This window comes from Buteo buteo, chromosome 15 (assembly GCF_964188355.1).
Source record: "Buteo buteo chromosome 15, bButBut1.hap1.1, whole genome shotgun sequence".
Classification (NCBI taxonomy): Eukaryota; Metazoa; Chordata; class Aves; order Accipitriformes; family Accipitridae; genus Buteo; species Buteo buteo.
Genome location: NC_134185.1, coordinates 28,763,409 through 28,790,117, shown reverse-complemented (window position 1 = coordinate 28,790,117; position 26,709 = coordinate 28,763,409). Strand labels below are relative to the sequence as shown.

Here is a 26,709-nt window from a genome sequence, read left to right as displayed (position 1 = left end):
AGTGTTTATAGCCACATCCCTGTGTACATCCTAAAAGTTTTGCCTCAGGTTCTACAATACTGACTGGTGTTAACCTCGCCATCTCAGTAACGGGAAATAGCTGCGTGGGCTCCTGTCGGCTAGTAGAAACAATTGGATATTTGCCGAGATTGTAAACCCTTTCCTAACTTCTACGACTGCATAGGAAATCATGACTTCAAAGCTGCAGTTCTCCAGCTGAGGACTTCTATGGCAGTCAACATAACAGAGCAGCAATCACATAAATGTGTCAGCATCAACTAGTACTGATGGTCCAGTGAACTATCTAAGAAAGCAAACAATAAAATGAGTGTTATATACTTGGGACCATCATTTTGTATTTAAATACAATGCTTATGTCATTATTAAAATTTTTAAGTATTCGGAAGGCTGCATGATTTTGTTTTGAAGTTGGCAAAGAGAAAGTAAGTGGCTTTGTAGGTGAGTAAGAGGGAGATGCAACACCGATAGCCTAGGAAGTGTGCTAGAACAGTCTAGGACAGATGGATGAATATGCTTAACTCAAAGACTGTTGTGAACTAATTTGGCTAACCAGAGTTGGCATTTAGCCGTCAACGTTAACTTTCAAAGCTAATGTCCCTTAGAGTCCAGTTGGGCAACGTGCTTTTTTCTGGCCAGCTGGAGAATCCAGCAATATTATCGCAATTCTTCTGCACTCAGTTACAACCGGTAATTTTTCTTCACCATTCTTAATGTTAAAAATTTTTATTAAGGTCTTCAAATCTGCTTATGTATAGCAGAAATCAATAGACAATGAACATTTCTGAAATCGGAGTTTAATTTAGTTTCAGAAGCCTTAATTCCTGAATAGCGTAGTTTTAAATATCCAGATTTAATATATACGTATATATATATTTGTAAAGATTAGTGTTTGGAAAATAATTCTGTAGTAAAATGATAAAATTCTGTGGAAAATCGCATTGCTGCAGGATTGTAAGTACACGGAGTTCTCTTTATATTCCCATTCACTAAATGTACATATTGATTATACTGTTAAAACAATATTAACAAAATACTGTGATATAAAACTTTATTGAATTTTCTATCACCTGGCTGTGACTATTTGAAATGGATCTTCAAGGATAAGAAAAAGTCTTCAGGCCCAGTGACCAGGCAGCCCATACTGGGGCGGGGGGTGAGGCCGTATGCCAAAACCGAGGCTGGGCGCTGCGTCCTGCCCACCCAGAAGAAGAGTTGGTAGCTCTGGGGCACTGGTAGCTCTGAAGTTCTTGGCTGGGAGGCTTGAATTAGATCTGGACAAAAAATTGCCTCTTTCTGAACATGTGAATTACTTGAAGGCTGGGAAAAAAACCCCAAACGTACAAGTAAGCCTATCCCTGAAATGTGTCTCTGCACTGCCAAGCTTTATCTTCACTGTTAAAAAGAAGCAACATTTTAAATTTACTTTCTTCATTACTCTTTTTTTCTTTTTGCTCTGTTAGATCAATATGCATTCTGTCGCTATGTGATTGACATGTTTGCGCAAGGGGATTTTTATCCAGGTACTTTCCTACATCATTGAAATATGTTCTAATATTCTTCTGTTGCCCTGAGAGTTTCTGCTCCTTTATGTATCAGAAGTGTGTTTTGTATTGTTGAAAGGTCTCACAAGTGCAACGAAGAGTGTGCAAATAGTTTTAATAAAGCGTAAGAGCTAATGGCTGTATTATTAAAGCTTTTAATTTTCTGTCTACAATGCATGAATTAAAATTAAGATTATGTTAAAAGTAGAGTCAATAGAAGGCTATAGAAATTGCTAAAATTCTCCATGCTTTTTTTGGCTGAGATGCAAGAGGAAGGAGCTTATTGTTAATAGCTTATTGGTTTTTTCCCCCACAAATAGCAAGCCTTAACCCCAGAATGCTTCAAAAATAGAACTGCCATTGCTGTTCTGAGTATATAAAATTTCTTAGCTGATCCATCACTTCTGTGCTTTTTCTCCTCTCTTCCCACATCTCCATGCTACTCTGTTATAACACAGACACTTAATTCTTAGCCAGAAAAAGAAGCTAGAGCTACTGAAGATGACTGAGCATTGTCTCACAAGATTAAGTCAATCTACCCTGACCTTATTTAATGGACACTCTTCCTTCTGAAATCCAGTGCAAGAGGACATACTATAGGGAGGACATAACCCTAGGAATGATAAGCAACAATATTTATGAAAAGAGTCAAGGACAGAATATTTAAGGACATGCTAAGCCTTACAAGCTTTGTTTAGTCAGTTATTTGTTCAAGAAGCTCTCCACTGGCACTTCTCTGAATTGGATGTGTTTTCTTATCTCTACCTTGTGGCTTAGGTCCTCTCTTGACCTGCCCAGGTGCAGTCAGAGCTGGGAAGTCCTAAGGATGCAGATGAGAAACAGACACTCTCAAAATGGGGAGAAGGAGGACACAGATTTTTGGGGATGGAAAATGAACAAGCTTGGGAATTTGGAGGGAGAGGGTTTGTATTTGCTGTTCTCAAAGATCGACATGGACAGACAGGGGGGGTCCGTTAAAAGAGACCAAAGTATTATATTGCCTCTAGGACTTTTAAAGACAGCCAGTTATAAACAGAGGGACTGGTCTAGGCTCAGAGTGGGAGAAAAGTTAGCAAAACCTCCCAGAGACCTTCAGTTATGCTTTGATTTTAAAAAATAACTCCCTGTACCATACGTGATTCACCCCGTTTCTGGCTTTACATAGCTGTACCATTAATAAATCACAACACAAAGACTTGCATGGAGATCTTCAAGATCTCTCTTATAGTTCTCCTGACATTTGCAAGCAGCTTTGACACGTCAGAGCCCTTTTTTCCAGATGGCTCCCTGGGCTGCTTGACACTCTTCTAATGCAGAGCAGACCTGCTGTGGGAAGGGAGTTTTGGAGAAGATTGCTTTTCAGTTTTGACCTTTCCAACTATGAGGAAACTGGGAAGACCATGAAGGAGAGCAGGGAGCTAGAGAGGGAAGTCTGTAGTGACTTGAATTTCAGAAGATAAAAGACATGACTGTCTGCTCTTGCCTCCCAATATTTGCTTTGTGCCATTGCAGCGTGCTATGATAGCGTTGTGCTAAGAAACCACAGGTTAAACAGCTGAAAAATGTTCAATGGTCATTGGGTGGTCAGCTGGCCTTAGAGGTGAACAGCGAGGGTGACAGCTTGAGGCCCCAGAAAGTGGAAATAAGCCATAAAGGAGCTGAAATCATCTGCTTTGTAGGTGAGAAGGAAGAGGACAGCCCCTTAATTTAGGGCCTCCCAAATTCCACCCGTGGCTCCACCTGTAAAGCAATTGCTTTTGGACCTGCTAAGTCCTTTGTTGATGTCTGAAGTTAAACGCTGTGAATGGTTGTTATGATGGAGCCTGATACGTTTTTCTGGGAGGTAAAATAAAGCATTGCCTTCAAAACAAGCTTCAGCCAACCCACAAGCTGTGAAAGGCAGTGCTGAAACATCCAGACCGTGTCTCTGAGAAGCAAGGTAAAGGCCAAGTACACCCAGCTCTGTGCTTTTTATAGAAATCATTGAGGAGAGTGCCGCCAAACACTGCTCAGTTAGTGTTTGTTACTGCTTTTGTCCGGCAACGTGCTCATTTCACACTGGCCTTTGTGAACTGAAATATTACCATAATTCATTTTCTTGAATAGATAAATGTGGGAAAAACACCAGCACACTAAGTCCCTTTAATAATCCTAATATCCAATTAGCTTTAAAAACAGCTATATTTTATCCTTTTATTGGTTTATATATTTTATGGTAAATTACATTGTCCAAACAAAGAGATCTGAAGACAATTCCGCTAAGGAATTTAATTACAGTCACCCTGACACTGCAATACCTTCAAACCAGGAATCACTTCTGTCAATCCCGGTATTGCCATTTGTGAAGGAGAAAAAGAAATTTTTCTCATAGAAAATTCTTTCACATAGGTATATTGGCTTTTTGTAGGATTGTTTACACCAGATATGAATTTCTGTCTGCTTGAGTTTATAAGAGCAGTGTCCCACTCATTAGATTCCTTAGGCACAATATATGGATTTATAATGTCAGTAATAACAACACCATTCAAAATTTATTCTTTGATAGCAGTTTTGGAATATTTGTATTATTGAAAAATTTCTATTCCTTACTGGCAACAGGAAATTATTTTAGACTTATATAAACTTTATGCAAGAGTTTATAGCAAAGTAGAGCATTCAAGATGGCATTTTACAGTGATCAAGTAATTAAAAGTAAAACTCAGATCCTCGGGTTTCATTAATTAGACACACTTTTCAAAATACATCAATTCATACGTTTTGACAGTCACCTGAACAATCTATTGGAGGTCAGTTAATGGTCTTGTGTTGATTTTAACAAATGAGGCTGAAATGTTGTTCGTTTACTCAAAGTTTTGTCACGTTGCTTCAGTCCTAGCTTTAGAAAATGAAGGAAATGTATGTAAAACTGTACACAGTGAATTCATAGGAAGCCACAGAATGGTGCTAAGCTGTTACATGAAGCATTAGCTGGTTTTCTTGTTTCTCTGGCCAGTATTTGACCCTGATACTGACTAGTTTCATACAGATCCTCCTGTAAATTACAATAATTATATCAATATCAATTAACTTCCAAGACTTCTATTTTACTTTTTATAAAAACTTCTATTTTACTTTTCTATTTTACTTAGCTCTTTGCAATAGATGTCAGTGGAGTTTTAGCCATAAACTCAGATAGGTTTTGCTAAAACAGCAGTCCATCTCATGAATATTGTGACTGCAACAGTGACCTACCCTGGATTCTACTGAGACATTCATAGATAGCCCTCTTGAGCTCTACTGTATACAGTATAAAAAATTGCTTTCTGATTTTATCTGATGAAGTATGGAGCTTGAGAATATTTTTTACTTTCTGTCTAACATGCATGTGATAAGTGACAATTTCTCAGAGGGACTGCTGAACCACCTTTCCTCCAAAGGATAGATTTGCTGATCTTATTTATTCCTGGACTCCAGTTTCTCAGCCGAGTACAGGCAGTACTGTCTCAGCACTAACAAATCGCTCTGTCCAGATTGCTTTGTACTCCTTTTGGCTGCCTGTAAATGAAGAATTAAGATGCATTTCCTCCAAGTTTTAATTCTAAAACTTTAAAACCTGAAGAGGAAAGCTGTTTTTTAAGAGATGCTGAGACACGTTGGTTCTGACTGGCACCTCTATTCTTCTACTGGCACTGGTATTTCTGAGGTCCAAGATAGCCTTTCTTATACAGAAGGCTGCTGGCTTTCTTTTGTTCAATTTCATGGATATAGTCTATTCCATGTATTTGATAATTTATTTGATATTCCTGAATTTTGTTCTGAGTAATATTTCTAGTGTTCTCATTCACATTTTTATATTTTATTGGTAGGAGAAAAGGTTCTATTTTAGTAGAAACCTTTAACTTCCTTTTCATTACTATTTTTTGAAATCCTTACCTGTGGATGGATTTCAGGGACCCTAGTTGGTCACTCTTTTAGCATGTAGCACATGCTTCTCTAAGTTACCTGGATCTGCTCTATTTTATTCCACCTGTGCCGTACTCCTGTTTTACCACCCCTCCCCTGTTTTCCCTGCAATGTTTGCTGGCTTGCTTTACATTTGCATTTCCCAAACTACTCTGGCAGGTCAAGGAGTTGTTCCAATGAAATGCCTTTTTTATTTTGCATCTACCTAAAGTGTATATTTGAGTGTCTGTCTTTTTGCATGCCCACCTCAGCATGTGGTTGTGCATGCGGCGTACTGCTGAATTAAGAGTGATAAGCATCTCTTGGGTATTTGGTCGTAACGTGGCACCCTTGTTTCCCACAGGCATACTGTATATTTTTGGTCAGATTTGGGGTTAATTTTAATCACTTGGAAGTTTATTTTACATGCATAGTCTTACTGTGTCTAGTTTTGGTTAAACAACTTGCCTTTCACAGTACCCTGGACTCACTACTGGATGGTCTTTACCTAATTGACAACAAAAACAGTGGGAGCACAGTTGTGATACTATTGTCGATTTAACCCATCTAAAATCTTTGCACTGAAGCACCCAGTTACCCGGGGGAACTCATACCACTACATGACTGTTTCCAATAATAACTAGACTGCAAAGGAATGTGGCCATACCATTTCCTTTCATCAATATACCCTCATATGTTTATTTTGTATTTCCATGCTAGGGTCTAAAAGCCAAAACGATGTAGATGATTTTGCTAATCTTATGCTATTGAACAAATATTTGCCTTGGAAAAATTCAACAGGATTTCTGGCACATTTACATGGCAAGAGTGTATGCTATAGGGTAAAACAATCATCCCACCCTCTCACGAAAAAATCACCAAAGCCTCACCCTTTGCATATATGCTCTTAAAAAAAAAATAATAAAAGCAAACATAGACAGTTAAGAAATTCAGGCATATTGTGGCGAGAGTCCATAGGGAACTCTACAGTGTGCTTGGTCCCAGAAAGAAGTGACAGACTGAATGTCCTTCATGTCTGCAATATTCTTCCAAGGCTTGTCTCTTCTCTTCCCTTGTCAAGAAGTATTCAGTCAAAGAGCAGGGATTATTGTTATTACACAATGTGGTAAGAGAATTCCAAGACGCTGTCAGTATGCTACTTGCCATTTAATATCCAAAAAGATTTATGGAGAGACTGGTGTAAAAGTACATCAATATTGCAAGGTCATGGAGTATATTACTGCAAAAACTCTGAGAGCATTAAGTGCCTAACTTTGAAAGTAAAAATGCCTGTATTTGCTGTGGGTGGGCTGTAGCACTGGAGTTAAATACTTGCCCTCTGCTGTTCAGATAGCAAAACGCTTTAGGCTCTTGAACTATTTTTAAGTGTCACTCCTACTTGATTAAAGACTAGGATGTGTTGTGGATATATCAGTGACAGGGTGTAACTTTTCACCTTGTTCCATTACATTTACATGGGGACAACTTTGATACCAGTGTAGTTTCTCTGGGGATATATTTGATGCAGTGCAAGAAAAAAATCAGTCATAATAAATAAGGAAGTAACATGTTATTTGCTTCTTGCTTGGAGAAATTCAGCATGAAAAACTGTGGACCAAGTTACATTTGAAAGAGAACGCTAGAGAATATTATTTTTTGTATGGAGAGATGCTTTCTGATGCTACTTACTCAAAAGCCCTCTCCCCCAGAGTAGGAAACAAGCAAACCAGATTTTTTTTTAGTGAAATGCTAAAGGGAGAGTTTGACAGCTGTGAAACCTTTCCAGTTTTACTTTTTAAATAGGAAAGGTACCTGAGAACTAACATGTCTTCTCCCTGTGAGGGCAGTACTGTACCCCAAAATTTGCAGAGGCTCATCTGGATTCATCTTCAGAGTTGACAGTTAATTGTCCATCAGTTTATAAAAAAGTTGTTAAAATGATGAAACACCTGTCGACACCTTTGTTTCTGCTGATGACACAAATGGAGATGATTGAGCGACAGAAGCATTTATTCCTCTAGTAATCTCCTGGGAGAGTTCTGAATACTTTTCAAACAGTCTGAAAGGAAAGAAGTAATGAAGAGTAATTTTAAATACATGTATGAGAAACTGAAAATTAAGTTTTAATTATTGAAAAATTTCTAACTGATTTATTAATGTGGAATTCTTGCAATAATTTTAGCTGTCATTTGGAGTCTAAATATTGCTTCTTTACATATCTAGTCAGTTATGTAAAACTATGAGAAGACATCCACTGATGTCATTTTAACCAGGTTCTTGTCTATGACTCCCCTCTCACCCCAAAAGCTGTGTCTGTTTGGCCAAACTCTGAAATGACATTGATCTCTTAGTGGGGATGTTATGAGCACACGATCCTGACACCATCCCACAGAGGCAAACCAGCTATCCATTATTCCCTGTTTATATCATCCCACCGGGAATCAGAGCCAGATGCTGGCACACAAAGCTGCATCTGTCAACACTCTTATGGCACTTTATTGTAACTTTGCCAAAAAAATTTCAAATGACTTTCACTCTCTCAGAAGCAGCTACCCAGGGAATGCGTGGTGTTCTGCTTCTGCACAGAGGAACGGATCTCTTTCTTTGATCACTCACTGCAAGCCACTCTGAGGAGTCGGACTTCTGTGTTACAAAAGGAAGCCAAAACCTTTGCTGGTGTAAATGAGTCTAAATCCTTGATTTTAATGGAAATAAACCAATCAAATCTGTGAAAGCAGAGAGACTAGACTAACAAAAGTATTCTCACACTTATATTATATTTTATTAGTACTATTTCATGTTATAACCATTTCACAGAGTTCAGTAATCAAGTTTCAAAATCAAGAGTCATTTCAAAAGATTTTTAACAACGTCTGAAAAAAGCTAGCTGTGTTGTGAAGGATCATCAAAAGACTCAACCACTTTAGTTTTGAAAAGCAAGCTATTTAAAAAGTAAAGGCAAAAGTTAAATGCCAAAAAAAAAGATAATAAACAAATTGAGTTTCATATTAAAATGGTAAAAATAAGTTTAAGCACTTATAAAATAGTTATTGCATTTAATGACTCATTGTCATCATTGATTTCCAGTTATCATTATTACAACAAATACTTATGGTCTTTCAATAGGTTAAACAATGGAAGCACTATAGAGCCACACAAGCCTTCTGGAGTACTCACTACCATTTTCAGAAGTTAATTCAATATGAAAAATATTTGCAGAAAATTATTTAAGCCAAAAGTGATTTTATCCATATTTTTGAGGCATAGTTGGCAAGGAAACAACTCAGAAACCTAAAAACTGTAAGTTCCAAATGTCAGCCTATAAGAGCATATGTTTCGTTCTTAGAGCTTGGATGGCTTCGAGTATGGGGAAAAACACAATTCCCAAAAGAAAGAGCTTCCTTTTCAAGCCTAGGTTTATTAACTTTTAAAAATCACCATATCGCAAAAGAAACCAGACAATGATCATGTGTATTGCTGGTTTTGCTGACAGTATTTCTAGTTGGAACACACATAGGACTAGTTATTTAAAGGGATGGGATACAATGTCAATAGAGCTGATATTGCATTATAAGCAAGTTTGGTAGAAAAGACTGCCACTGAAGTCAGCTACATATAGCTCTGCCAAACTTCAGCTGGTACGGTTCAAAACTTGCCATGACAAATTATTCTTCCAGCAAAGATGATTATTTTAGGCAAAACATTTCAGCCATTTCCAACACTTAGGAAGATATTTTGTGTTGACCATTTAAAATTTGTCTCCTTCAGTCCTTCCCTTCCACATGTTCTAAGTGTTCCTAAACTAGCTAAAAGTGGGACTCGCTAAAAGCCTTGACTTAGTTTCACAGGTTGGAACATCTGTTCAGCAACATCCTCTTAGCAAATAGTATAGACAAAAAGAGTTTAGGATTATCTACATGGATCCACATATACGTACCTCTTGGTTCTGTCATGTTCTAATGTGGGAGAGGAAGCTTGACTTCTAGAAAGATTTTGGTGGTGTAACACTGAGCACTACAGCATCCATATTTTAAACACTTATCAACCTAATCGTCTCTGAAGACCTTAACTAATTGATTAATCTCCTTACGCAATGCCTGGGAAACCATAAAGGCCATTATGGAGTTGCTTAAGCCAACCAAGCCAGCCAACTACATCTGAAATGCCAACCATTTCAGGAAACTCGGAACCTTTACATGAGTTGCAAGCGAACATCTGTCTTTGGCAAGACATCACAACCCACAATCTTCTCTTTCAGTTAGTCGCATAAGCCCAGGTAATATTTCTCTAAAATAGATATATTTCTAAAATTATAAGTGAGCTAATGCATCCATTACCTTTAGAATATACTCCTGAAACTGTCTTAGGGAAGTTAACCACCATACAATGAGTCTCTCTCAACTTTAATAGAAAGGAAAATAGCTGAGATCTATGCAAATGTGCCTTTAAACACCTCCTGATGCTCAATACACTGAAACACCATGAAGAAGGAAAAATGTATACTGAAGGGCTTCCAGTTTTCTTCTGAATTTTTCATTAACAAGGCAAAACCTATAGCTCTATTGTGGGACTGAGAGCAATTACATTCCTCAGCCAAACATAGATTCTCTGTAGCCTCTGCTGGAAAATGAGGAAACTCAGTTTTAACAACAGAAACGGTACCCGGCCACCGTACCACAGAGATAAGAAGAGCATCAACGGGATCTACAAATGCTTTGACAACATACCTTCCATCGTGAAGCATTTCCAGCTTATCAATAATTCCTCACCTCTTCTGCCGATGGAACATAGAGTGCAGAGGACAGACGAGTGTTCAGCTGTGGCCTCAGCAGCGTGTTCTCTCCCTGCCTCGCTTGTGTCCTCATCCTCCTCCATCCAGTCCACAGCCACTGTGACAGTCAAGCCGTGGCAGGTCCATTCCTTTCTCCATCCTCTGTTCAGGCACTTCTTTCTTTTGCCGTTCACTTTCTTTCTGCATGTATCTGCTTTGTCAAAAGAGACATGCAACTTACTGACATATACCTAGAATGAGTCAAGACTAATTTATTTATTCTTCATCGGGAAACGCTATTCTTCCCTCTGGTACTTCACTTTCCTTCCTCTTGTTTCACTTTGTCTTTCAATGCACTCAGTATCATCTGACAGAGTAAACAGCACATAGAGTTCAAAAGGCGTTCGATGCTGACACACATTAAACCTAAACAACGTTTTTATCTTCTTTTTTTAGTTAAGTTGACAACAAAAACCTTTCTCTCTGTGTGATATTCATTCATGTAATTTCTGGGGGTTTGGGGAGCGCTGTGTTTCTAGGCAGCAGTTACAGTGTGAAGAATCATGCACGGCTCTTGATTTTAGTCCTGGAATATTTTGGTGGCATGTAGGGTCATCTTTATGTGGAACTGCAAAATGAGATGTCGGCAATTCATTGCACCTCACAGATACCCAAAAGTTAATTGCAAAATTTTAACCTTTAGCTGTCTTTATAGCCAATGGTATGAAATGGAGGCCTCCAGAGGACAATTTCATCCTAAAAAAGATGCCTAAGATAGAAAAGATGAATCACCCTTTGAAGGTACCAATTTCTCTCCATTTACTATAAATGGATCCCTCGGGTGACTTATCTAGATTTAACTGTCTAAAAATTAACTTTTAAAAGTCTGGTTGAGAAAGAGCCTACATACACTCAAGAAGTATGCTAAAAATATGCAAGCAAGGATTTTGCCCAAATGAAGACTTGAAATGACACATTTTCTATGAGATTTCAAATGGTATTATCAGGAGAAGGTCTTGGCTCAGCCACGAAACGAGCGGTGCCACTCTGAAAAGTATAAATAGCAATAATAGCATTGCTATTGCATTTTGGGAGTGGGAGAAGGGGAAGAGGAAGAAATGTAGAGGGGAATATTTCTTGAATAAATATGGAGGGCATTCCCTTTCCAAATGTGCCAAACAAAAGAAGCCTAAATGATTTTAGCGTTAGAACAAAGCCCCAGTCTTTACAGCTTCCACTTTCACAGAATTTAAGCTTTGGAATTTTTAGTTGCTGTATGCTTACAACGTTCAATTTTATTATTTTTTTAGAAAATTTCTGTTATATCCGTTTATAAGTGGAATAGAAAGGCATGGTAAGTTAAGTCAGTTTCCCCAAAATCATAGAGAAGACCTTGAGCACAAGGGCTGGAACTCATGACAGCGAATCCCAGGACTCTTGTCCTAAAAATAGCCTCTTTATAGGAAAGAGCATTCTTCCTGGGAAAAGGAAAGGGAAGGAAGAATCAGAAGTTACCAAAATGTCGTTGGTTTAACGTAATTATTATCTCCAATATCACAGGGTTTTTGTTCCAGTGTTTCTCATAATTCTTCCTACCTTTTATGCAAATCCAGCCGCTTTAGTTGAAATTGTTTCAGCCTGAAACAGTTCAGGCCATGTATTCTGACTTGCTATAGAAACCACAGCTGCCGAAGGGTATTACATCAAATCTAACAACCCCATATGTTTTAAAGGATGTAAATTTTAGCCTCAAATTTCAACATCTATTTTTTTACTATCACCATGTCATAAGTTTGTAATTCCCAAAAATATTACAGCCATTGCACTTTTAGAAGAACGGAAAAGCTCACTGAGCTTCTTAATTACACAGAGCCTAACCTTCAAAGGTATTAGATACTTAACGCCTACCTAATACTTATCTTTCATTGATTTCAGTGGGAGTGAGGAACAGGAGTTAGTAGCCAACACCTCTGCACTTTTGGGCCCTACTGATATTTGATCTAATAAAATCTCTCAGTTCTTTTTTCTCTAACATCAAACTGCATTATTGAAATTCTAACTTCAGAAAAATGGCTATAGATTCACTCTCTTAGGTGATTGTCAAGTATAGACAAGAGAGGTAACATAATCATTAACTTGTTTCTCTCATTCTGGCAAAAAGATTCACAGAGGTGAAAAACTTCTTGGCTTGTAGTCACAGCTATTTGGATTCATTTGGACTTCTAGTGTTTTATATATTAAACATATTCATTATCTACTAATATATCTAACATTGAGAGATTATAGTATCTGTAGTTTGATTTTATCAATGCTAGGCTGGTTTTTTTGTTTAGCAAGACCTGGCATATGCACTCTTTCTTGAAGACAACATAAAGTTTTAGCATTCTTGAAATAATATCTAGATAGCTTTTCTGACTTTAGCACTGAATATTTCTGAGAAGTAGTTGGACTAATGACAGTTGAAATGGTGCTATGTAGAGATAAACCAAATACAAATAACTCATAAATTACTGAGCAGTGATCCCATGGCATAGTCAGTGTCTATTACCTTTCATCATAACAGCTTATCAGTCCCCTCCATTCTGTTTAATTGTTAACAGCAAGTATTTAACTGCAGTGTTTTCTTTTCTCTGTTTTAATTATTTTCCTGTGGATACTTCATATAGTGTAAAGTATGCATTTATACCAACTCCTGATATTCATGTTAATTATGCTAAGGATCACTGTATATGATACCAATTTATTAAAGGTTATTCGGGAAGAAGGAGGAAGGCTGAATATGTCTTTTCATTTTGTAATCTGCTTTTACAGTCCTTTTGCACTCCAGTATATAGCAATAACTGTACTAACCCATCATTTCCACACAATAATCCATCATTTTCACTGTCCTAGGACTTAGTTCTTTGAGATCCATCTTTCAGTATTTCTAAACATAACATGTGGGATTATTTTTACCTGTTAAATGTACATGATAAATAATGGGAGGAAGTGGAGACAATTCAATTCAATTTTCAGTTCTTTCAATTCAATTTTCTTTTAATGTCAAGAAAGTCTGTGTGACTTCTTACTTAAGGTGTAATGACAAAATTGTTAAAACTTAACATTTAACTCCTTAATGACTTCCATATTCTGAACAGAAAAATTAGAACAGCTCTCAAAAGATATGGATTGACCTAAAGAGGGATTTTGGAGCCTCAATGTAGCAAAAATCTCTGGAAAAGAATTCTCAACAGATACATTGCTGTAAATGGATTTAACTGCGCAGATCTGTTGTGTGGCTTAGATACATTGCATACATTTCTGGTTGGGACCGATAGCATCGGCTGTAGGTTAAAACAACAAAAAAAAAAACACTCATAGCTCTACTCATGCCTTTCTTGCCTGCCTAATTTGTACACTTGTTATGCAAACTTGCATTCTGTGAGGTACAAACCCACAGGAAAAGAAAAAAATATCAAACAAATTCCCAGCTGTGACTTTAATTGGGTTTGGTAGCTGAGTGAAAATGTACCGACTGACTGATGTTCACACAACCTCCGGGAATCTGCGCCAATGGAATCTCACACCTGCTCAGTTACCAAATCAAGGAGGGCTAGAAAAAGCATTTTCTGTTCAGAAACATCACTAAATAAGTATCTATATGTATTTGTGTATATATGTGCTACACATGTGTACACACATGCTCGTACATACATATATATAGTATATATTATAAAGGTATAAATGTATATAAATATATATAAGAACACATCATCAAAAACAAAGGATGAACTCAAATCTCTACATATTAAAAATAGAAGACTATCAAGTTGTTGCTATTTTTTGCTTTGTGCCTTGAGAGGGAAATTTAATCCTTCCCCCTACTCCATTCAAAGGAGCATTTAGATTATCAGTCTGCATCCATCCTTCCTACACCTTCACTGTTAACCTACTGGTCCTTGCTTTTAGCTTAATAGATGGATGGCCTCCCAAGGCTGCTAGGCTATTTATAATAACTTTGGTTTTGTTGTCTGTGTGTTGAAGGAGGAGTATATCTCAAAAATATGCTTTACACATAAGTTAGACACTATGTAGAGCTCCAATATTATCTATGATATTTTTAATGTATTTTAAACCCAAATGGAACATATAGATAGATTGGGCATTATCTATGCAATCTTTCCTTTTCTTCTGCATCACAATAATAACAACTGGCCGATAGCCAGTGTAACAGAATAGGAAAATTTAAAGGATTGTTTTACTACTGGTAATCACTGCATATACTGTAGCGGTGTTTTTCCTTAGGTAATATCAACCTCATGCAAAATGAGAGTTTTACTGTATGTTGGGCAAATATCCATTTAATAAAGAGCCAGATCCTGAATGTAATTAAAAACCTGAAATATATGTTAGCTACTAAGATTGACCTCCTTAAAAGCCTCATTTTATTATCCATTAATTCCATCTGCCGCTGTCAAAAACTGAGTTCCAGATAGGTCATTAACACCCTGTTTAAACTATTTTTTTTTCATTTGACATAATTTCATTATCACTTTTAAGACTTGTGGGCTACATCTAGATTAGTAAATCAAACTCAACTGTTCTCTGAATGTAATTCCTTCTGTCATAGAGTGATGGGCAGCCATTACACTTCTTCAAGGCCAACATGGGCCAGCTACATCCCAGCTGTCTGTTGGGAGTGGTCCCTGGCCCTTGCTAACTCCTGAACTGAGCCAATGAATTGTTTGAGACATTGCTACTTGGTACAGGTCAAAACTGTCAGAGGCTATTCAAAAAAATGTTGCAGGATGTGTATGTCTGAATTCCAGAGCCCAGTAACAGTCCCAGGCACCATTTAATTTACTAGTGTACCTAAAACCATCGTGTTAATTATGTGTTCCTTGGAAAGATTGCCTGTTTGGGGCACCTGTATTTCAATTAATTCCTTCCCCAAAATGAGCATTTCCGTTGTTCAAAACAATTGCACAATCTCACCTCTTGATCCTCAGCTATTCTTTCTTAATGAAAACCAGTTTGCTCATAGTTTTTCATGCACACGTACTAAGGGGACAAAGCCTTCCTCAGAGTAGTAACAGTTTAATGTCTGAAGAGTAACGACTGATAACAAGGGAAAGGCTCATCTTTAACTTCAAGCAACTTACACGTCAAAACTGGAAGCCTGGACACGGTGGGACTCTATTAAGATTTCAATCCTCTAAAAGCATATTTGGCAGTCTTACCTCATTCTGCTGATCCATGCCTTGTTTCAAGCTTCATGAAACATTTGATTTGAATTTACTTTTCATAACAAATGACTCTGCAAAGAGCACACTTACTTTATTTCAATTATTTCTACTATCATTAGGGAAAGAAGTGACATCTGGGCAGGATGAAATTTATCTGAAGATATCGTGCTGTGCTATTTGAGAGACACTGTAACAAAGTGTTGGTGCTGTCGGATTGTAGGATTCCTGCTGTTCAGATAACCGGTATACGGACATGAGGAAGTGCACAGTCATAGAAACGGTGTTTCCACATATTGCTTTCTGTGGTGATATTATTTCTCCCCATATGCAATTGGAATGTTCAGCTATCTACAAGGCCTTTAGTTATTTAATAATAATAATAATTTTAGAAGTATTTTCTTTTATCTCATGATCTTTTGATTTAGCAAGATACATTTAGAGACTTTATCTATGTCAATTAAGGTCACTGCAGACAAATTGAACTGGGCAGATCAGGGAAGAAAGAAAACCCACATGATTTGCTGTTATCATAAGAAATCAATTTATCCTCAATGCTCGGACATGACATTTTTGACACATGTAGAAAGAAGCTTCCTAGATTGAGAAAAGTAAGATAATTAAAGTTTGTCTTGTAATCCTTATCATGTAATATAAAATCTAAAATATTCATAAACCGAGTCAGAATTAATTTCTTCATGACAACTCAAGTGATTTAATAAACATCAGTGACAGAAGTTTCACAGAGCTTGAGGACTGCAGCTTATTTTCAATGAAGTATTCATGTTACCATCTAGTGTCTTAAACCTTCTACTCATCTTTGCAGCATATTTCTTTCCTTTCAGGAAGTGGAGGAAGCTACTCATGTCTTAACATGATGCTTTTTCTCCTGGTGAGCACATTCCCATGAGCTTAAATTCAAAACATTTCACCATTTCGGTTTCCATCGGCTGTGATTTGTTGTCAGATAGCTGTTTACAATATCATATATGAAGGAGGTATCTGTAGCACAACTGCATGGACAGATGACTGATAGAAATGTAGGCACATTTTTGTGCTTGCAATTATGGCTTTTGGAGCAATCAAAACCTAATAAAAACCAAAATCAAGTCAAATGAACCTGTTCAGCTTATCTCATAGTAGAAAAATAAAGTCTACATTTGAAATGAGAAGCAAATAAATATGCAGACACTAAATTTCAGTACTCTTCTGTGGCCACATTTTTAAAGCAGTGAGATAACTGTATGTCCAATAATAATAGTGGTAATCTGGATAATGAATTCTCATGATTCATGGACTAATCTGATTGTCCACTGGGATCATTAAAAACATCCTGCCTTCCTCTCATTTACATCATGGATATGTGTCCAACTGGCCACTGCTGGAGTCAAGATAGTAGACACCATTAATCCTAATGGTCTGATCTGCTGAGGCCAATTCCTCATTTCTATTTATGAGTTCTCTGTACTGCAGAAAACCGCTTGTGCTTTATAACTTACAGAGGAGAGAAAAAGGAAGAGAGAAAAAATCTGACTTAGGATATCCCCTTTAACATATTTCATCAAAAGAATGGATAAAATATTTATTCAGCTACTTTCCTTTGCATTCCCATCAAAGTGAATAGAGAGACATTTAATAACACATGGAAACATTAAAGAAGCTTTTTATCAGAGTGGATGGGAACCTGCTCAGAGCAAACATTCTGGCCTAAGGGAAAGTTTTTGATCTGTGAAGCTTAAGCTTTTGGTGCTTAAAACACTCTCATATTGGATCATGTGGTCAATTTGCATGAAATAAATGATTTGTTTAAAACTTGTAAAACTATAAAATAGAACTTGACAAGTCATTAGCAATAAGTGGTATCGCGCTGGCATTATACTAACACTGGTGCAATCATTAGAAAACTGCTGCTACAGCACAGAACAGGAAGATAATGGGGCCAGCCTATACTTTGACCTAGAGGTGTTAGATCATTGCCCCACACAGTAGATACCACACTGCAGTCCAAATTATTGACTATCCTTCTTCATTACTGCTCTACTTAACATTCTGAGCCACTGCCCTTTATCATCTTTCACACAGAACAATTAGTCCAAGTTATAAAATTTATCACTTTTTCCATCTAGGGATAGGTGATCTAGTTTACGCAAAAACAAGGAAAAGAAAAAAAAAAGAACTAAACTTTAGTCTAGGACTTTAATCAAAACTAGCAGAAAGAATAAGATTATTTACCCTTTCTTCATTAATTTTTGTATTGTTTTTTTTCCTTCTGAATTAGGAATTCAGTTAATGCAGTTCCTGTATGTTGACAGAGGTTATGGATACAATATTTCTATTCTGGTTGGCAACAAATGGTATTCAGCATCTCATTAGCTCAATTTGCAATTTCGAGATTTTTTTTTTAGACAAAAAATGTTTGGAAAATCATGGCTAGGCATCTGGATTCCTGAAGTTCACTTACAATTCATTGTAAGGCTAGACTCATTCTATGATGAGATTAGTAAATATCCACTTGTGATTATTGCCAGGACGGGAAATACATGTAAAACCTAAGATTTTTACCATTTGTTGCACTGTCCCTTCAATGCATAGATTTCGTCAATGCATCAACATTTTGTCAGTGGCTTAGGCACGTGAGTCAAGTTTGAGTGGCTCCATGTGTGATATTTTATACAAATTACCGGATGAACTAAACTACATGCTTGCAAATTATTTGCCTGCAATCATACATATGCTGATAAGATGCGATAACATTAAGACCATGGTGCTGAAATCCCACTGCTGTCTTCAAGATGATGTTTTTCTCATGCATTCCCCAGGAGTATACATACCTTTGTAAAATGAGGGGTAAGTATGATACTGCAGTTTCCAAGGCTCATTAAGATCTTAATTTCTCTTCTGAGTCTATCACCAAGCATGAGGCACGGCTTTGAGTTTCTGATGTGGAGCTGGAGCTGAGATTTAACAGCCTGACTGCATGTGGACTCTGGTGCAGTGAATGTATGCTGGTGCATATGACTGAATCGATGTGATGTTTAACTACTTAATTTGATTTCACAGGTCACAACAAATTGTGCTTTCCAAATGACAATGACACAATAGGTACTGAGCATAAATGTCAGAGAAAGAAATTAAGAGGAAATAAGGAGACTGCAAACAGGTGTTATAAACCAGAAAAGAAGCATAAGTGATATAAGAGTGCAATAGATCTGTTTGTGAATCTTTGGGGAAATGAAGTGAAAATTATTTTGGAAAAAGCATGGTATCTGCACGTAGGCTAAGACAGTACAGAAAGTCCCAGTTCAATACTACGAGACAGTACAGTTCAACACTCTGAGAGAGTAGAAGTGTTTCAGTCAGCAGCTGGAATCAGAACCTTGTCAGCATTTACAGTATGTGACCTGGGTGGTATTGGCTAATTAAGAATAACCCTTAAGGATGTGAAACATAATAATTTTTACTGGTGTTTCAAGAAGTTCATAATAAGTGGACTTGAGGGAACGACTGAAGATCATTTGTTTGACAGAAGAAAATAAGCTTTTACTGTAGAAGAGGCATCATGAATATGTAACCTTATTATCACAGTATTATTCTTCAGTTGTTTAGTTTAATGAAGAAAAATAGAACTGTAAGCATTTCAGCATGTGCTTGAGTCACTTGGACTTCACTGATTTAAAATGTGTCTCTTAAAAATAAATTACTTTATTTGTTGAGAAATACATTTCCTTCCTATGGTGTCTGGAATATAATAGCTTTTATGCACAGTGTAATATTTTAAACATGAACAATTCTGAAAGGAGCTCAGCCTCCCAGTGAATCTGCTCAGCCTGTTAGTGAATACATTTTCTATGCTTCTTAACCTGTATACTCATGTGCAGGACATAAGGAAATGGTACCACCTCGTCTTCTTCTTGAACATAGTCCAAGAAAGAAACCAGCGGCTATTGAAGGTAAGTTTGAGTTTTTTCCTCCTTTATTGGCTTCTACTCATTAACTTGACTCTCTGTTCTAATGGATTTTGTTTATAAACGTAACCTTGTCCTGCTTTCAGCTGGGATAGAGTTAATTTTCTTCTTAGTAGCTGGTACAGTGTGTTTTGGATTTAGTGTGAGAATAATGTTGCTAACACACTGAAGTTTTAGTTGTTGCTGAGCAGTGCTTACCTTAAGTCAAGGATTTTCCAGTTTCCCATGCTCTGCCAGCAAGCAGGTGCACAAGAAGCTGGGAGGGACCATGGCCGGGACCACTGACCCGAACTAGCCAAAGGGATATTCCATACCATCAAATATCACACTCAGTATATAAACTGGGGGGAGTTGGCCAGGAGGGGTGGATCACTGCTTGGGCATCGGTCAGCGGGTGGTGAGAAATTGCACTGTGCATCACTTGTCTTTTCTTGGGTTATATTTCTTTTTTATTATTATTCCTTTTCATTACAATTATTATGTTTTATTACTCTTATTCTTAGTACTATATTTTATTTTACTTTAGTTGTTAAATCGCTCTTATCTCAACCCATGAGTTGTTACTTTTTTTCCTATTCTCCCCATCCCACTGGGAGAGGGGAGAGTGAGAGATCGGCTGCGTTGTGCCTAGTTGCTGGCTGGGGTTAAACCACGACAAACCTACATTACAAAACTGATCAAATGATTAGGTCCGGGACACGAATGCCACAGTCATATTTGCATGACAAGACCTAAATATTCCTTACAGTAGTCCCACAGATGGCTCAGGGGATTTCCTGAGTGAAATAGATTACAGGATCAAGGCCCAATCTGTAAAATGTTTTAGATAGTGTTCAGCCATAAGTTGCCATCTAACTGTAAACATAATCAACATTATCCCCTTAATATACTTTGGATTACTCTTTCAGCTATTGTTATTCAGAAACGTTTCTGTGTATTATCTGCAATAATGAACATAATATTTCTGGCTCTGCATTTATCAACCCTATTCCTATTGTTAAAACCACTGAAAGAAAAATACAATGTCAGATCTTACCTTCAGAAGATTAAAACATAACCCTGCAATTAAATTATATTGTTTACAGTCTAATCATATCAGTAAAATGGTTGAAATATGCATTTGAATTTTAAAATGGACTGTGTCCAATGACTTAAAACTACTACTGCAATATACATCCTCAGTCTCTACACCATACAATTTAATAGAACAAAACATATGAGTCTTTTCCTGTAATTATGTAGCAGGTTTCATATAATACTTCAGAGTCATTCAGTCACACCATGGCACTTGCTAATCTCTCTCATAGACGTCTTAGTTCTATGTTATCCAGAAAGCAATTGCAATCTAAGAGAAAAACAGATGGGATGGCAGCAGAATAAGTAACAAGAGCTACAAGATTTTCTTGCATTTGGAAACGGAAAATGAGAGTTAGATTTTGGCAGAGCCTATGACTAAAACAAAGAGTTAATTTAATTAGATATTTCTGTTATGTGATTATTGTGAATCAGAATGTTTGGATAAAAATAGTTAAGTGATTTCTTATCTCTTTCCCCAAAATCTTTTACCTCAAATGAATATTTCTTTATAAACACACTGTTTAAAGGGTTATAAAACTGTGGTTATTGTGACACAATGTAGTACATGAATAGATTTGCAGTCCTGCTTATTTTAGGGAAATGTTTGAACCCTGCTTATCAGCAAAAAGAAGTCCCTGCAATGTTAAACACTGTTATCCACCAATTAACCATAATGGGAAAAAAGCATAATAGAAAAAGACTGCTGCATTTGCCAAGTGATAAATTTAATCTTTGAATATAACTGTTATACAACATGAACTAGCATCAAATTAACATTAAGTTCTTGATTTTCAAAATCATGAAGAGCATGCAATTACTGCAATTGCACATGGAAATGACTATTTATGACCAGTTACACATTTGTGTGTTTCATTAGCTCATTTATGCATGCAATTGAGGTAATTGTGAATGTAAATTAGACACCCATTTGGCAAACAAATTGGGGGGCAGATTATCTGCTCAGAATCATACAACTAAATTCCCTTTAAGGCTCAAGGCCAGTCACTAGGATACAATACTGTTCATGCCACAGTTTTGGAGGAAATGAAGAAGGAAGAATTACTTGCAAAATGCTGCTGTGAAAAGCTGCTATATTGCACTATTCTGTGGTCTCCATATATGAGAAAATACACCACAGTGCCTTCAGGAACCCTAAACCCTGAAGCTTTATTTCAACCCAGAGGAAAATAATTAAGTAATTTATGGGAATATTTGGCACAGTGACAGAAGGGAAAAAAAGGAGGAGGCAGAGGAATTTAAATCTGTGAAATAGTTGAAGAGATATCTGTCTGTGACTTCTTTTACATACCTTTATGACTGGTACTTCACTAAATATCACTGCTCAAGTGAAGGGACAGATTGAAACAAATGATTCTCCTTTTCATAAATATAGCTGAAGATAGTATAATAAGTTCTCAGAATAGGGAACAAGTACAAGCATTTGTTAATTGAGAAATGTACTTTATATAACACAGAAGGACTGGCCCAGCCTTTGACAGAAGCAGCCAGCTCTGAAAAAAGGTAAAACAATAGGAAGTAACAGAACTGTTGTCACACAGAAAATTTATGAAACCAATCTATTTAGACCCTAGGCTTTCCAACTCAGTGATATTCAGACACTCGATACAAAACCATGCAGCTAGTAAAGACTGAAAAGATTTTACCCTTTTTCTAGTTTGAGATTTTTTCACTATTGCCCTGTTTTGCCACTGCCTTCTTCGGTAATCCTGGACCATTCCTGATTTCTCATAAGGTGAAAATAGTGGCAGTATGCGTGCCAGATGTCTCTAACATTTTTAGATTATGTGATACTTCAAATAGAAAGCTTTTCCTGGGTAGTAGCCAATGCCCAGTAGAAACTATGCTCTGCTGAATTCGTGAGATCTTAGAAGAAGAGAATATTGTTATTATGTATTAAATCTCAACCTTTCTCTCCTTGTCGTGGCCATTTTCTCTTCCTTCACCTCCACAGTAAATCTTTCGGAAAAGAGGTGATTATGCAGGACAATGCAAATTTGTACACTATATTCTAGTAGTATGCCATAAATTGCATTGAAATGTGTGCATGTGAATTGAATTTTTCAGATATCTCCCGGTTGGAAAGCAAAATGCTTTGTACTCATCTGGTCAGAAGGGAAAAGAACAGGTCATTGCTCTCCTATTTCATGGTGGTTTGGCTCTTTTCAAAAAGAACTGCTGTCTTGAGATCTTACACTCAAAGTTCAATGAAGAGTTTGAAGTTTCAGGTCACCAAGAGAAGAGAATAAGAAAACAAAACAAAAGAAAACAAAACAAAAGAAAAGGTCCTGTAACAATAAACAAGAGAAAGAGGGAAAGGGAATTTGTGAAGGGAGAGACACTGATATATAACTTGTGTTCCAAGCTTGGAAGCCTTGTTTGGCAAACCATGAAGTAAATTAACTTATTTTAAATTCTTTATCTTATCTTTTTTCTGGAGGTTTCACAAGGACTTGGAAGCAGTGCTCTCAGCTTGGCTGACACTGATGCTGCCATTTAAGGAGGACGCTAGCGCTGGCTGTAATTTGAACAGATCTGTTCTCCATGGCTATCTGACTTCAGTATGCTTCTTCCTTGACTGTACTCTTCTCCACCTCTTTTAACTCTAGCTTTCTTGTATTTTGTTATCCATCGACATCCTAAAACTGCTCTGCAGTGTACATTAATTCTCTGTGAATCTCTTTCTCGGGTCTTGACTGGTTTTGCTCAGCTCACATAGCTTTTTGCTTCCTCCATTTCCCCAGTCACCTGAGCAGAACACTCCTTTCTGATAGTCCTCCCATCCTACGCTTCTGACATGGCAGGGTAATCTCTCAGGAAGATGCTACAGTTGGACAAGAAATGTTGAAACTAAGCTCAGAGGCTTAGTTAGTTATTAGTAAGGCTTCATATTAATTGTTCCAGAATAGTATGTCTTTGCTTTCTCATGAGATCACAGCACCTTTGTGAGAAGCCTGTATCAAAATCTTTCTCTCAGTAGAAGGCATCTTAATATGATCTCAAACAGCCAGTATGCTTTGTACCACTTTGAAGAGCACTGTACCACAGAAAAATTCTGAACAGCATTGTATCTGAGTATGATTTTCCAGGTTATATTGTCCTAGAAATCTGTGCTTGTATCTTTGTGGGAGAGCATTTATCACGGAAGAGTCATCAACATAACCATTCTGATCTGCTAATGGATTGTGATGGGCTCTGAAGTATCCCCCTTCTTTGACTGAGGTATACTGTTCTTTGCCATCGTGTTGGTATTTGTGATATTAAATGAAGTCAAAAAGAAGAATTTAAAATCTCTGTAATGTCTTTGGAGGATGTCTGAGGAAAACCAATTATTTGCCCTAGATCACTGAATCCTCTGACTACAGATTTTGCAGAATGCAGTAAAGGGATTTGCTGTGAAATATGTTTAACTTCCTCCAAAAATTCCTGCGGAGGCTAAATTGGCATTGAAATAGAAATCTGCATCTATCTTTGTTGCTGTATAGAATGTACACTATCTGACTAGCTTAAGAAGAATTTCTAGTCTACACCTCAGTTCATGAATATAACATTAGGCGATATAACCAAGAGTATCTAAATTACTAAAGCCAATACAAATTTTGACAAAGCTCCCTTGATGTATAGAAGTGTATGAATCTTGTACAATCCAATCTGCCTCTGTACAGTCTGTCAATGGCCTTCTTTTCTGTACACAGATTGTTCTATAAAAAACTTCTTTCTTTTGTACTATGAAATCAATTACCCATAAAAAAAATCCTTCTAGTGAAAGACAGTGATTTAAGATACAACAGAAACCTTTCAAAAATGCAGAATTTTGAAGTTTTCTCCAAATTTAGAACATTTTTAATAATACCGACATGATTTGAGGATGAAAATCCATTTTCTTATTAATTTTAATTGAAGGGAGAATAAAAAGAAATAAGAAAATGTTTCTGTCAGAAATATCATAATACCTAGTCTAATCTAGTTTATTAGAAGAAACAGTTTAGGTAACTTTAGCAGGGTACTATATAAACAGCATAAAACCAAGGGGTTTTTGTGAAATATGGGCTCTACCTCTTCATGAGCCTGTACTGAAGACAGTAAAACCTTTGAAATAATATGCGGAAGGTTTCAAAGTGAGTTATTTAATGATTTGGATTAGACATTTAAGCAGTAAACTCTAATGATTTAGCTATAATGAAAAAAGCCTAAATCTTCACTGTTTCAGAAAGCCCTTGACATTTTACTTAATGACATGAGGCTTTTCTGTGCTACTTTTATTCTAGAATAAGACAGAAAAAATTGAACAGACATTGGGAAAAAAGATTACTGGAATGTAGAAAAATTATGTACAAAGATATGTATATTTTGATTAGACATATTACTGTTTTCTCATTAATATTATTATTCATAATAATCCAATTTACAATATTAGATTATGCATCTACCTAATGAAACAAAATCAAATAACTCTGAAGATTATTTTAACTTTTTAAAGTGTTTTTAAACTGTTACAGAAAAGCAATAATCTTTTGCATATGTTGCACCTGCAAATGGAAAATACTTACTTAGATTAAGATTCTCTGGGCTTTCAAAGGCAGAAATTCCGTGTTTCTTTGGAAAGAAAAGGGAAACCCTTGCAGAAGAGGTCCTGCGTAGCCTGGTCATCCTGTTTTCCTAACCCTCAGACATTCTTGCTCAAAAGCATGTCCCATAAAAAAGACTCATCAAAACCCTTCCCAGCACTGGTAACACAATTGGTCCTGCTGTTGATTCATGTTGCCTGGAAGGAATATCAGTCACAAGGAGGGACAAGGCTAACCCCGCTGCCTTAGCTGTGTTGGTTTGGCTCTTGCTAGGGAAGGTCTTACCATAAGAAGCCAGTGCTCCCCTGGGAATTCAGTTCTTCTTCATAATCATATTTGCATCATATTTGCCATTGACCTTTGTCCAATGGATTTTCTATTTCTGGTCTTGTCATGGAAGTTGGCATGTCCTCTCTTTTTTCCCTTGGCACACATACTCTGGCTTCATTACGCTGGTATTTGTACTCTTTGCTCCCCACTGTGTTGTTTAGTGAGGGCAACATATGGCCCCATGCTATTAACTAACAGTTTTGGTGCTTAATTCAACAGAGCCATGAAAAAGGAGTCTATAATCACTACAGGAAGAAATAGGGAACACTTATGTGGGTCACATGAAAGCACTAGGTATTTCAAGCATGATATTGCCATTACATACTTTCTGCAGACCTCAAAAATATCTCCACAAGCAATCTTCAAAACCGCCAAATAGTGTTTCAGATTGGGATCTGAAAACAGTGAAGCAGTTTCAAAACGCAAAATCAGGCTGGAGAGATTGCCTAGGCGTCAGCGTGTACTGTATCTCCACTGACCTGTGTGTTCCATTAGTCCTTCACTTGCTCAATACGAGAACAAATTGCGTTGCATTACCCTGCTGAAATGAAATGGTGTGGTTTAAGCAGAGCTTTGCAAAAAATGCACTTGATTTTGGCCTAAGCACTCACCTGTAAGTTAGAGAGAGCACGTGAGTGTGTGTGTGTGTGCACGAGTGTGGACATATGTGTTTGTGTGTGAAAAGAAGCAATTCTAAGAAATTTAGGTTAATATTATTTAGGTTTCTTTGGTCTATCTTGACTTTTCAGTAGTTTGGCTGAGACAAGACAGAATGATTTCTCATAGAGGAAATAACTGGACCAACAAGGGGACTCTTACCCCAGAAAGGGATTTTTTTCAGAGGCTAATTTTTACTTGAAATTTAGATTTAATTTTAAAAGTATGAGTTTCCATGATATCCTAAACTAAGCAGAAATATTTCCTCGCATTTTTTTTAACTCCTCCAAAATGTTTGTAAACCTAAAGGGGCCTTATTGTGTGACTGTGTATGAAATTGTTTAGAATCAAAAGTGCAACTGGTCATGGTCAGTCTCCACCCTAAGCATCATGCAAAGTGGAAACAAATGTCACCAAAATCTGAAAGGCAATGAGTTATTTTAATATTTAAAAAAGATATCCAGGTCCTGCTGAAATCAACAGCAAAACTTTCACTGAGTTCAGCAGGGAAAGGATTTTGGTCACCAATTAAAACGAAGAAAAAACATAATCTCTCCAAAATTAATAAGGAGATACAATTTTAAAAATACAACTTGGGTTTTTTTGGAATGATCTTTT

At 36.9% G+C, this 26,709-nt stretch overlaps 1 protein-coding gene and 1 long non-coding RNA gene across 11 annotated transcripts in view; one reads left to right on the top strand and one right to left on the bottom strand.

Annotated features, from left to right (window-relative positions):
* TRDN (triadin) overlaps positions 1-26,709 on the top strand; it is a 239,720-nt gene that overhangs the window by 87,444 nt on the left and 125,567 nt on the right. For all 9 annotated transcript variants that reach the window (XM_075046871.1, XM_075046868.1, XM_075046869.1 and 6 more), the window contains 2 exons: positions 1,482-1,541; positions 19,355-19,426. In XM_075046871.1, the coding sequence (XP_074902972.1) occupies positions 1,482-1,541; positions 19,355-19,426 (132 nt within the window). The remainder of the gene's footprint in view (positions 1-1,481; positions 1,542-19,354; positions 19,427-26,709) is intronic.
* LOC142039858 (uncharacterized) lies at positions 3,725-25,383 on the bottom strand. 2 transcript variants are annotated; one of them, XR_012653076.1, is made up of 3 exons: positions 25,087-25,383; positions 10,253-10,465; positions 3,725-7,542 (listed from the first exon to the last, which is right to left on the bottom strand). It is a non-coding gene; the product is annotated as an uncharacterized LOC142039858 (long non-coding RNA). The 2 variants fall into 2 exon arrangements; XR_012653075.1 differs by having other exon boundaries at positions 10,253-10,468; positions 25,087-25,382.